The sequence below is a fragment of the Lissotriton vulgaris genome, chromosome 6 (genome assembly GCF_964263255.1).
Source record: "Lissotriton vulgaris chromosome 6, aLisVul1.2, whole genome shotgun sequence".
Classification (NCBI taxonomy): domain Eukaryota; kingdom Metazoa; phylum Chordata; class Amphibia; order Caudata; family Salamandridae; genus Lissotriton; species Lissotriton vulgaris.
Genome location: NC_141694.1, coordinates 1,500,669,781 through 1,500,682,158, shown reverse-complemented (window position 1 = coordinate 1,500,682,158; position 12,378 = coordinate 1,500,669,781). Strand labels below are relative to the sequence as shown.

Below are 12,378 nucleotides of genomic sequence, written 5' to 3'. Positions count from 1 at the left end.
GGTAATGTTACCGCATTTGAATCCCTGCTGGACCAATGGCTCAGCTTTGGCTCAGCTCTCCCTGGTCATTTTCTGGCTTGCTGCCTCCATGATCAAGCACATGTGCAAACCTTGGCAAATACGGGTTGTTATTCCCCATTGTTTACTGCAACGTTATTAGAAAAGTATTAAACAACACGTGATATCATATGGATACAGTATTTCTAATGGAATCTTTTTTGCTCTTGCTATTAGCACAAAACCAGGAATGAGACTGGGTCCATACTGGGGTGGCGTGGTGAGAAAAAAATGATGGATGAAACCCAGATCTCTGACTGGGGGGGGGGGATATGTTAGATTTGTTTTGCATTGCCGTTGATTCTCTCAGTGGGATCGTTTCTGTTCATGTTCTATCCCCATGAGCTGCTCCGAGGGCAACATGCCGTATGTCTTCTATGAGAGGCGTAATGTAGCGTGTGAAGTGAATCCCCTGCCTGCTGTTAAAAGTCTTGAATGTTTTACCGCGTTTTTCCATATGAAGCATGCTGTGACGTTCACGCTGTTACAGCAGACGAAAGTCGGCGGTCCTTTCTAACTTTCAGCAAAGTTCACCAGGCGGTGGGAAGTTTGGGATTACTCACAGGGCAGATCCGTTATGCAGTGTCCGAGGTCTGCCCGCCCTCGCCCTCCGTGACGTCACGGCCGTGCAGTTATGGTCCTGTGCTGCCCGCTGGACGGGGCCACAGGAGCGGGGAGGACCGCTCTCTGCCAGACCCCTTTCCCTCGCCCCTGCCCCGCTGCCGCTGGCTTCCTCCCTGCCCTTCCTCCCTCCCTTCCTGCAGGGAGGGCCGGCGCTTTATAAACTTCAGCTCTCTGCCGGGACGCAGATTTGGCTGTAGCGCCCGCTCTGTTGCTGCTCTCGGATCCCTTCTCTGCTGGTGCTTTGCCTTCCGCGGGATGCTGCTCGCCCGGCTCTCCCTCTTGCTGCTGCTGCTGGCTGGCTCCGCCATGCCAGCCCCCTCGGAGCTGGCCCGGGGTGTGGCGCTCTGCATGGAGCAGAGCTGTTTCAGCCTCCACTGGACCCCCAAGCGCTTTGCTGGAGCTATGCGCCTCTGTGAGGCGCTAGGGAGCAACGGGCACCTCATGACAGTTCGGAGCAGTGTCTCCGCCGAAATCATCAGCCTGCTGCTGCAGAAGCTCGGCTCCGAGGAGCACAGAGCAGGGGACCAGGCACTGTGGATAGGGCTCCGCCGGCCTCACACTGCTCGAACCGGCTCCTGCCCCGACCTTCCAGGGCCTCTGCGTGGCTTCCAGTGGGTCACTGGAGACTCCAACACAGACTACAACGGCTGGAAGGCCCCTGGAGCTGGGAGCAGCTGCTCGCAGCGCTGCGTGACCGTGCAGACCGTGCAGACCGTGCAGAGGGATCTGGCCTGGGAGGAAAGGGACTGCGAAAGCCGAAGCCAAGGTTTCCTGTGCGAGTTCACCTACCCGGGCACTTGCAGTCCCTTAAACCTCGGCCCTGGGCTCGCGGTAACCTACGCGACCCCCTTCAGAGCTAATGGTAGCGACTTCATGGCGCTGCCCCCTGACACGGTGGCCTCAATCTCCCCTGACGGGTTGGAGCTTCACTGCCGAGGCCAGGACAGCAGCAGCATGAGGTGGGTTTCCCAGAGCCCAGGCCCCTGGCACTGCCAGGTGGAGAACGGAGGCTGCAGCCACAGCTGTCGAGAGGAGTCTGGCATTGCCACCTGCACCTGCCCCCAGGGCCTGGAGCTGGCTACAGATGGGCGGCAATGCGTCCTGCCCCCCGACCCCTGCTCCAGCCACGGGTGCGCCCAGCTCTGCTTCCTCAACACCACCGACAATCTGCCACAGTGCATGTGCCAGGAAGGGTACGAACTGGGCGAAGATGGCACCAGCTGCCACGACGTCGACGACTGCCAGGTGAACAAGAACATATGCGATCAGCAGTGCCAGAACACAGTGGGGGGCTTCCACTGCCTCTGCCACCCGGGCTACGAAATGTTCGACAACAAGTGTGAGGACATTGATGAGTGTTTGGACCAGGTGTGCGAACAGAACTGCATCAACCTGCCTGGCACCCACAGGTGTGATTGTGAGCCGGGGTACATCGTAGACTCCAGCGATCCCAAGAAGTGCCAGATATTCTGCAACAGCAGCGAGTGCCCGGCGGAGTGTGACCCGCACACCATGGAGTCCTGCCGCTGCCCCCCGGGGTACATCTCTGACGATGCCAGCGCGGTGCAAGCGTTCAGTGCGGAGGGCACACCTAGAACGGTCTGTGTGGATATCGACGAGTGCTTCGACGGGTTCTGTGACCAGGCCTGTGACAACACTCCCGGCTCCTTCCGGTGCTCCTGCCGGCCCGGGTACACTCTGCAAGCCGACCTCCTGTCCTGTAAACTCGATGGCGACGAGGAAGGGAGCTCTGAGGACGTCACCACCCCATCAGTGGTACCCGGGACCACACCACCTCCGCCGGAGCGCCTTCACCTGGGCATCATGATTGGCATCGCGGTGGGCATCTTGTCCATTGTGTCCATCCTCATTGCCATTGTCTTCCACTGGATCAGGAAGCACACGGTGCACACGGTGACGGACTGCAAATGTAAACACGCCGAGAAAGGCGTGGTGCTGCGACAGGTCACCCTGGGCACCCCCTCGCACCAGAAACTCTAGAGGCATGGGGGAAACCATGCGGACAGACTAGAAGCTATTGCACACGCACGGACCCGCGATCCAAGGGTGAGCCACGCAGATAGTCTCACACCGGCCCCCACCCCTGCGGCCCACCGGGGGATTGCCCGGTGCCTGCAACGGCCAGTCCGGGCCTGCACCAAAGGTGAGCCACGAGGACCGACTCCCAAGGAGTGGGGGCCACAAAGACAGGCCCGCGGCCTCCCCTCGAACCCAGCAAGCGCCTAGACAACGCGCCTTCACCAGAACGGGACTTTTAAAAAGCACTTTTTCAGTTGTGAAATAGACACACACCTCTGGTGCCGACCAGAAAACACTTCACAAAACACGAGGTGAATGGTCAGTATGACCAGTGCGGACACATTGACTTTTTCAGACGCCTGCTCTCGTTTGTAAATTTTGTATTTTGTTACAGACAATAGCACATATTGGTGAACATTTAACGGAGAATAGGTGAAACTGGCAAATGTTGAATTAAGTTCTGACATATACTAGATTTTGCTCGGATTGCATTGCTTCTTTAATACCTCATCTTTCGAGAACGTTCTTTTGCTAAGGGCCTGTCAGTCTCCAGGAGTCGGTGCAAACATCAACGTTGGTGGAATGGTTGCAATCTTTGTATTTCTTGGTGAAAGGTAATGTGTGAGGGTGGGTAGGCGCGTTTTAAAGTTTGAATAGTTTATTGCTTTAATTCGTGCTAATTGTAGTTATGGCTGTTGCCCAACGAATACATTGTTAGCACTTTAGGAATCTATTCTTACCCTTGTGGGGTTGGCACACTCGTGCTTCATTAATTAGTGCCCGGTTAGCTGCTTTTAATAAGTACTCGGATGCCATGGCAGTGAAGGCTGGCTCAATAACTGAACAATGCCTTATGTTGCCAGCATCATAGAGCGCGATTATGCCGCTTGTGCAAGCTAACTCCCTTCCAAGGCCTGCAGAGATCTGTGATTTCTCACTGACAGGCGGTGTGTGTGTACTTTCCTGTGTAACTCCAGATTCGCTTCAGCCCATGTCTGTTTGCATCTGGTGCAAACAAAGCATCATGTGTGTAAATCTGAGCTGTTTAGAATTTACTCCGGAGCAAAGCCTTTCGAATTGAACTATTCAATTATATGTTTTCGCTTCTTGTGATTTGGCCACTTTCATAAGACCCCCGCCGCCCCCCAATAGAGAGCACCCCATTGTGATCCATGTGCCCTGCCTCCGGTGCATTGTGGTCCAGAATCTCTGATTGGTGGAATCCTGAAAGCAGATGGCTGCCACTCATTCAGACCACAGAACCACCCACTCAGACTGCAGGTACACTATCTGAAACCGAGCCACGTTTGGGCCTCATAGTGCTTATGCATCTAGCTAGTGTGAATCAAGACCACCATTCTTCGTTTTTGAAAATGGAAGACGATATCGTGTTTGCCAGCAATTCACCAATAATGTGTTTCCATATTGTAAAGTTGACCGAATTATGAATAGTTATTTATTGCTTTGTAAAATAAATGTATAAAAATGTATGCGCTGTGAAATGTGCACTTGTAAAAGTTCAATAAAGTTTTTTAACTTAGCTTTTGGAAGCCACTAGGCATGTTTTCGGCATACTTTAACAAAACTATACAGATTATTAATGTAAACTAAGACTTAAAACAAGAGGTGCCTCCAGCTTCTGCCTTTGCCACTTGTACTAGTTTAATCACAAGATAAGTACCAATATTTATTGCATTTCTCTTTGCACCATGCATGGTTGTCTCACTCTGTCATAACTTTTCCTTTTTTTAAAAAAATCTTTTTATTATCATTTTTACATTTATTTTTTGCAAGCAAAGCAGGATTAAATCAATAATAATAAGCTTTCAGATGGAAAATTTATATACATACAATTGCAAAAAACACTGACAGGCAAGGGGGAAAAAGAGGAAAAAAGCCCAGTCTACCATCAGTAAACACAGAATAAATCCCATTCGAATATATCAGATAGTAAATGCAGTAACAGATTATAATTATCAGATCATACTGTCATAACTTTTCCAGTAGCACGGTCTGAACTTCTTCCTCAGTCTGGTGCCACTGCAAGTTACTTTACTATCTATCAGGCTGCAAATAATCCAGACACTTTCACTAAAACTCATTTCAACAGTGTTCTGCACATTCCCTGGCAAGTGTCACTAAAGTCACTTTTACTACAGACTGCACTACAGGAAATCCGATTTGTATTATTTTGGCACATTTTAGTATAGTATATACTGTAACTAAGCTGTTTTTTTGTTTTATTACAACACTTTACAGATAGCCTGCCCTGCATCAATAAAATCTATTTTTTTCAATAGAATACTCTGCAGATAGACCTGCCACTATTACTACAAGCACTGTTACTATTGAGTAATAGCGCCAGACACTGGCGATTATCACTAAAACCCATTTTGGGGCATAGTACTCCTCAGACAATCTGTCCTGTGTCAGTGAATCGCATTATATTATATTATAGGCTTCTCTGCAGGCTACCTGACCATTAATAGTAACACCTAGGTTACTAAAGAGCACTCTTCAGATAGCTTGTCAATTATTACTAAAGCTCAATTTTACAATAGAGTACTCTGCAAATAACCCAGTTAATATCACTGTCTAATATTAAAGCATTGTCTACCTGTAATCCATTTTGTATCATTAATATGGCGCACTACTCATATAGCCCAGATAAAAAGAAAAACGATTTCACTTTGGAATAATTTGAAAATGGTTTAGTTTGCATCACTTCATCACATTGTACCCTAGAAACTCCTCAAATGGTCCCATCAGTATGCTTTATATTCATTTCACTATATAGGGCTCTATCTTAGACCAATCTGTGACATCAGCACAAAGAGAGCATTTGGCAAGACTCACTTTAAACCTTTTACTCCGAGAACTCTCCAGATAATGTCTGGCAAGTGTTACTAAACTCTTTTTTAATATAGTCAGGGCCACTGGAATTATGCGACAGGAGAGGGCCAAATTATGCGGCAGGGTTGGCAAAATTATGTGGCATGAAAAGGCAAATTATACAGCGTAATGTGGATTGTTTTTGTAAGAGTATTACTTCATTATTTTAACATTTTTACACTTATTAACTCTGTCTGGGCAAAGGTTGCACCTCATAATTACCAGTTTAACACCCACATCTAGCAATAAGCAACAGAAAAATGTTCAGTCAACCTTTACAAAGGGTCTTCCACTACACAGCAACATGTGTTGCTGCATTTTTAGTAACATTTGAACCGTTTGAGCTAGAAACATTATTTTGTTAATATCTGCAAATTATGCAGCAGATGATGGATTATGTGGCAAATGTATCAACTCTAAATGCAATGCCCTCACAATCGCATCTTTCCAGTGGCCCTGACAATAGTTCACTCTAGTGATAGGCTGGGCATATTGCTTACATCAATTATACTAGAGGGTACTCTAAAGGTCAGGTGATCAGTATCACTTAACTAGTTTTTCTTGTTAATATTCTGTAGATAGTCTTCTCTCCATGTCTAGAAACCAAGGTTACCAGAGCATACTCGGCAGATAGTTTGGTCAATGTTACTAAACTACACTGTACTATGGTATGGGACCAGAATATCAGGTTTTACACATCAACTTGTAAAAATACTGTAACCAGAATCTCGACTACCAGACTATCCTGAAAGTGAGTATACATTTACTGTACTTGACTCGCCTTCTAAGTACCTTGATGATAGCTATCTCAAGGTACCCAGATGCAGAGTTAACACTAGCAGATCTATACTTCCCAACATTTACTTGCCTTCACAATATTCTGAGTGTCTACAATTTGATCACACTATTTTTGCATGTTCATATTATGACATGCAAGTTTTACTACAGAATGCTCTAAAGATAATCCAACAAGTTTTAATAAAAGTCATACATTTTATTTTGAAGTACCCTGAAGAAAATCTAATAACATTGTCAGATTATATTAAATAATGCTCGAAGAGAATATATGGAGTATCCCTATAACCTCTGATACTACACCCCACTCAACAGATAATCAGGCTAATATCACTAAAATCCCTTAATGGAATGGGCTACTTTTATGTGATTTGGGACATAATGCCTAAATGTAAGGAGTACATCTAATGTCCTGAAACGAGACAGGACAAACATATTTTATGCGCATGAATCCTTCCAACTACTACCTGGTAAACTTGGGAATCAGCAGCGCTGCATGCCTTAAGTTGATTCCTTCAGGCTGGGTCCCAAACATGACTTCCAAATCCCCAAACTGTGAAAAGTTGCGCTGGTTTGTGTGGTGCTCAGCGATTGTGTTGTGTCATTCATGTAGCTGGTGTAGCTGTAATTTGTTGTTCATTGTAGGAGCGGTATGAGACTGCCCTGTGTTGTGTATGCTTGCAATAGGAGTGTAGGTTCATAGATTGACCTATGTGGGATGCATTGAGGTACTATTGTGAAAGCTAGTGGGGGGCTCCAGTCGCGCAGCTGCAGACCTGGTGCTGTGCCAAGATATGTCAGTGGTGCAGAAGTGTGTAAAGCAGAACCTCATGTTTCCGTTTTAACCTTTGTGTCTGGTCTGTGGTTCCCATGTCGGCTCCTTGATGGAGTCCATGTTCTAAAGACTGCAACAGAAGGGTCTATCAGCTAGGAACAGGTATTTAAAGCTCCTCTGAAGATGTGTATGTCTATGATTTCTCTGTCGGCGGCTCATTGATGATGTCCTTGTTCTTAGCATTTAGCCAAAAGGATCTATCAGCTAGGAAGCAGGTGGTCTTTACAGCTCTTCTGAAGTTGTGTCTGATCTAGGATTTCTCTCGGCGCATTGATGGAGCCCATGTTCTAAGGATTGAGCTGCACAGTCTATCAGCTACGAAAGAGTTGGTCTTCAAAGCTCTTCAGAAGTTGCGTCTGGTCTATCATTTCTCTGTAACCTCATTGATGGAGTCTATGTCCTAAGGATTGAGCGGAAGGGTCCAATAGGTAGGAATAGGTTGGCCTTTACGGCTCTTCAGAAATTCTTTAGTTGGTGAGAAATGTTGCTGGTTCTTGCTGGAAGAGAGTTTAAAGCTCCAATTGACCCACAAACGGGATCCTTCCAGTGAAGGACGTTCTAAACCCTGGGGATGTTCAAGAGGGGGCTGGACTTGATCCAAAGATTAATCTACGGTGGGGATAAGTCACTGGCATTTCAGGGCATTTCATCCCTTTCAAGCCCTTGGGCCCACTTCCTCACGATGGAAAGAGGTTGGAGCCCATACTTTCAGCAAAGGGAAGGCTGGGAACCTTCATATTATGCTTTGTTCCCACTTCAGGTGTAAACACTGTGCTAGTATTTATGGTTTGCCCTGTTTTTTGTAGTATTTGTTTTCTAATTTTTTAATGTTTGCATTGTCATCTGCCCATGGATCGCCCTCCGATGGAATGTAGCCCAGATATATAAGCCCTGTACTTATCTGAAGTGGGAGTATCTTAACACCAGCTCGGCTGGGATAAAGACAGAATTTGTGGTAGGGGGATATACGCCTGACGCTAGGAACTACATAGTAATTGTCTCTCTGTAGCTCTCCATGCTTACTGAGTTCCCTCTAGGCACTTGCTTCAATAGGAATGTTTGCTAGTGTGAAGTGGAGGTTTGGGGAGTTCTATCATACTGCAATTCCCTCTGCTGCAAGTCGGAAGGTTATCTAGAGGTAACTCAATCAATTTAAGGAAAACCATTTAATGTTCGTATGAAAACCACATACACAACAAGATGGCCTCTGACATACAAAAACAAAACCATAATACATACAATCTATTTGTCTCGTTTATCTGCATATTTGACCAAAGAATGACGTCAAAAAAGATGCTCACCTATTAAGCACAGGTATCCGCATACATGCCTATTAAAGATCACTCATTTAACTAGGAAAGGGACAATATTTCACCATTAGTTTCTTCATTTTTATGGCAGAAGAAAAAAATACACGAGTGATTTATTCTTTTTCCTCGCTTGTCATCGCAGTCGTTATTATTTTTAAAGCAAATTCTCAAATTCCCTCGTGTCGTCGTGTCGGAATGGTTCTACATAATCCTGGGCCCAGTATCAATTAAAAACTTGATTTACCTTTGCACCATAGCTTTCTTATTTGTTGTAACGTAAAAACACCGTCCAGTGCTCGGTAGATTTTTAGTTCACTGCAGAAAGCGCTGCAGGGCCACCAGCTTCTCCATACGCGAGGCCAGAATCTCATGACTGCCCATATGTGGTGACAAGTACTCGGCCCATTAAACGTATTGAGGCAGTGCTGAGAAGTGCAGGCACTCTCCCTTTCAAATTAAAGAAGTGCAGGTACTTGGTACAGGACAGTACCGGCCTATTTAAAGCACTGCTTTTAGAGCCAGATGTATGAAAAAGTCAGTTAGTGACTTACTAATTGCAAGTTTTTGTGATTTGTAATAAGGAAATAACAAACAGCTATGTACAACAGTGTCTTTGGCATTCCCATATTCATGAGGCAGGCTCAATTTGCAAACCCATTGGGAATGGCGATAATCACAGGGTTGGTGGCCTGCTGGGGTCAGCAGACCCCCATGTCTGTGATTGCTTTTTAAATTAAGCAATATTTTTGTTTTGTAATGCAACTTGTTTCCCTTAAAGGAAAACAGGCTGCATTACAAAATAAAAATGGAAAGATTGTAATTTTTTTTTTAAGAGAAAGCAGCGGTCCGTGGGACCACTGCCTGCTCTTAAAAAAAATGTTGTCACCCAAATTCCACAACGGGGAATGGGTCCCTTTGGGACGCCTTCCCATTTGCGAATGGGTTACTGCCACCTTCACGGAGTTGGTAAGCAATGAATGTTTTGCAACCGCATTCCTGTCACAAAACATTCATACATACCAGTGCTATTCAGTATTAGGAAGGGACGCCCTAAACACACCCCTTCCTAATACAAAATCCCAAAAGCAAAATGAGATTCCAAAACAAGTTACATAGTCACATTTTTGTCTTTTGAACATGGCAAAATGCTGTTTTGACCTGTAAAATGCTTCATACATCTGGCCCTTAGTCAGAGGTGCAACTACAGCCATATATTTCGAGGGAGGGTGGCTAATTCTTCCAACAGGGTCTTTAAGAAGGGGTGAAAACACAATAAAGCCTCGTTAGCAAGTAAATGGTCTTTTAAAGACCTGTGAAGTACTGCGGTTCGGGTGCAATAAGACGGTTCCAGCCAGCCCGGGAAGCTGTTTCAGCCTGGGCTGATACGACATGGGGGCAGCGACGGCTCGTGGAGGGAGTTACGGTGGGGCAGGAGGGTGGGGAGGGGGAGGGGCAGGGTGGAGGTTGCTAAAAACTGGCATATGGATAATTGCAGGTAAGTAAACAATTTAATTAATAAAACGAATTTCGTAGTGCGCCTTGCATCGCAAAATGCAATGCAGTGCGAGCTACGAAATTCGTTTTATTAATTAAATTGTTTACTTACCTGCAATTATCCATATGCCGGTTTTTAGCAACCTCCGCCCTGCCCCTCCCCCTCCCCGCCCTCCTGCCCCACCGTAACTCCCTCCACGGGCCGTCGCTGCATGGGGGGTGGGGGATCTGAAGCCTTTTGAGCCCAATGGGCATTGCGCGCCTGCCTGTAGTCCTTTTGACCTGAATTGGTTGGTACAGTGGTATTAAGGAAAATGAGGCACCTCAGAGTCTCACATATTGCACAAACATGCATTGGCCTTGGAGTCCCCCTGAAAGCTTACTCATCCCCCCTACACCCCCACAACCCCCTAGACTTTCATGGACCTGCGTTACCTTTAGTCTCGTTGGAACCTACAGTAACAGATCCATAAATAGCCACAACAGGAAGAAGGCGCCAACAAACTTGTTGCCTATTTTATTTGAGGGTAAAGTGTTCTTTAGAAAACGAATCAAGGAGCTTCATATTTTCCGAGACAACATCCACGTGCTACTGCAGAAGTGTAGACTGGTAACCCCCAGTTTCATGCTCGGCTAAATTTGCCAGTGAAAGGAAGAACCAGGTTAGGCCATGTTGCTAAATAATTTCTGTAGTAGAATTTGTGTGGAATTCGCACTCCAGAGATTGTGCGGAATCTGGTTGTACAGATGGACTGAAGGTGAGGCAGTACTAACTAGTAATACAAACCTATTCATGCACATGTGTATATATATATATATATATATATATATATATATATATATATATACGCCTTTTGTTGTTTATACTTATTTTTAAGGTATTTATTTATGAGTGTATTTGTGTAAATATGCTTACTTATTTATACATGCATGAATGTATCTATTAATCCATGTATTCTTTTATTAATGCATTTATGTATATGACTCTTGAAACACACTCATGCACCCCAACGTTCACTTCAAAGATCTTCGGATTTCAAACGAACCGAGAAAGAACAATTCTTGCTTAACCCCGAAGAGATAAAATCTGATCATGTAACATGGGGAACCAGGTTTGAATCTGGCCTTTGTTGAGCAGCCTGTGAATCCCAGCAAATCATCTGTTATCAAGCCTGTTGTGTCCTTGGCAAGGTTCGAACAATGTAAAACTGCCAAAAATAAAATGTGGCTGTAGTTCAGCTGTAGCGTACACATGGCAAGTGACTTACCTCTAAATCACTAATAGCCAGGGCCGCTGGAATTATACGGCAGGGGAGGGCCAAATTATGCGGCAGAGGTGAGTAAATTATCCAGAAAGAGAGGCCAAATTTTGCGGCACTATGTGACACATTATGTGATAGTCTTTCTTCATGATTTTGCTATTTTTAAAATTGTTAGCACTGTGTAGGCATTATTTGCACCGCATTAGTACCAGTTTCACACCCAAATATAGCAATAAGCTACAGAAAGGTGACTACTGACTAGTCAACCTTTGCAAAGGGCCTTCCACTACGCAGCAACACGTATTGCTGCGTTTTTAGTAACTTATGAACCGTTTGAGTTAGAAACACATTTTTTGTTAAAAACTTCAGATTCTGTGGCAAATGATGGATTATGTGGCAAAGGTGGCAAATCTATAATCATGCGAAAATCGCTGGAGCAGCTTCTGCAAAATTGCATATTTCTAGTGGCCCTGCTAATATTATTGCCATCAAGGCAGTATAGGAATGTTGTGCAGCATGTTTAAGAACGCTCAATTAAAAAAAAATCCTTCTCAAAGCACAGATAAAATCTTATGTACTAATGCGAAACGTTTTTGAGTGTTTAAGGGATACACTTTTTTTTTTTTTTTTTACTTTGAGGACACTTTTGGGCAGATTTATGATAACTTGGGCATCCCCAGGGATGCGCCAGTTATTTTGCACCGCTGCTCCGCCACCCATGGTGCGCCGCATTTACAATGCGGCGCACCATGGGGCAAAAAAGGCACAGATGCGTGACGCATCTGTGCCGTAAAGGTGGCGCATTGCTGGAGTTGCGTCGCAAGTGCGACGCAGCTCCAGCAAGGCTCAGGGGTGCCCCATCTTTACAATACTGCGTCAAGACCTACGCCTGCTTCAAGCAGGCGCAGGGTTTTGACGCAGCATTGGCCTGAAAGTGACTGAGTGAAATCTTGTAGATTTCACTCAGCCACTTTTGCGAGGCGCACCTGCCCCGGAACGCCCACCCTGCGCCGGAACGCCCACAAGTGGCGCAGGGCTTTACAACGTGACGCATCTGCCTAGATGCGTC

At 45.7% G+C, this 12,378-nt stretch overlaps 1 protein-coding gene across 1 annotated transcript; it reads left to right on the top strand.

Annotated features, from left to right (window-relative positions):
• Nucleotides 1-673: 673 nt before the first annotated feature.
• LOC147709063 (thrombomodulin-like) lies at nt 674-4,261 on the top strand. Its single transcript, XM_086927670.1, has one exon. It carries the CDS (start codon nt 937-939, stop codon nt 2,680-2,682), a length of 1,746 nt encoding a protein of 581 aa, XP_086783796.1. The 5' UTR covers nt 674-936; the 3' UTR covers nt 2,683-4,261.
• Nucleotides 4,262-12,378: the final 8,117 nt, after the last annotated feature.

Excerpts from the sequence above, each read along its gene's own strand:
- LOC147709063 (XM_086927670.1), top strand. The coding sequence starts at position 937 with ATGCTGCTCGCCCGGCTCTCCCTCTTGCTGCTGCTGCTGGCTGGCTCC.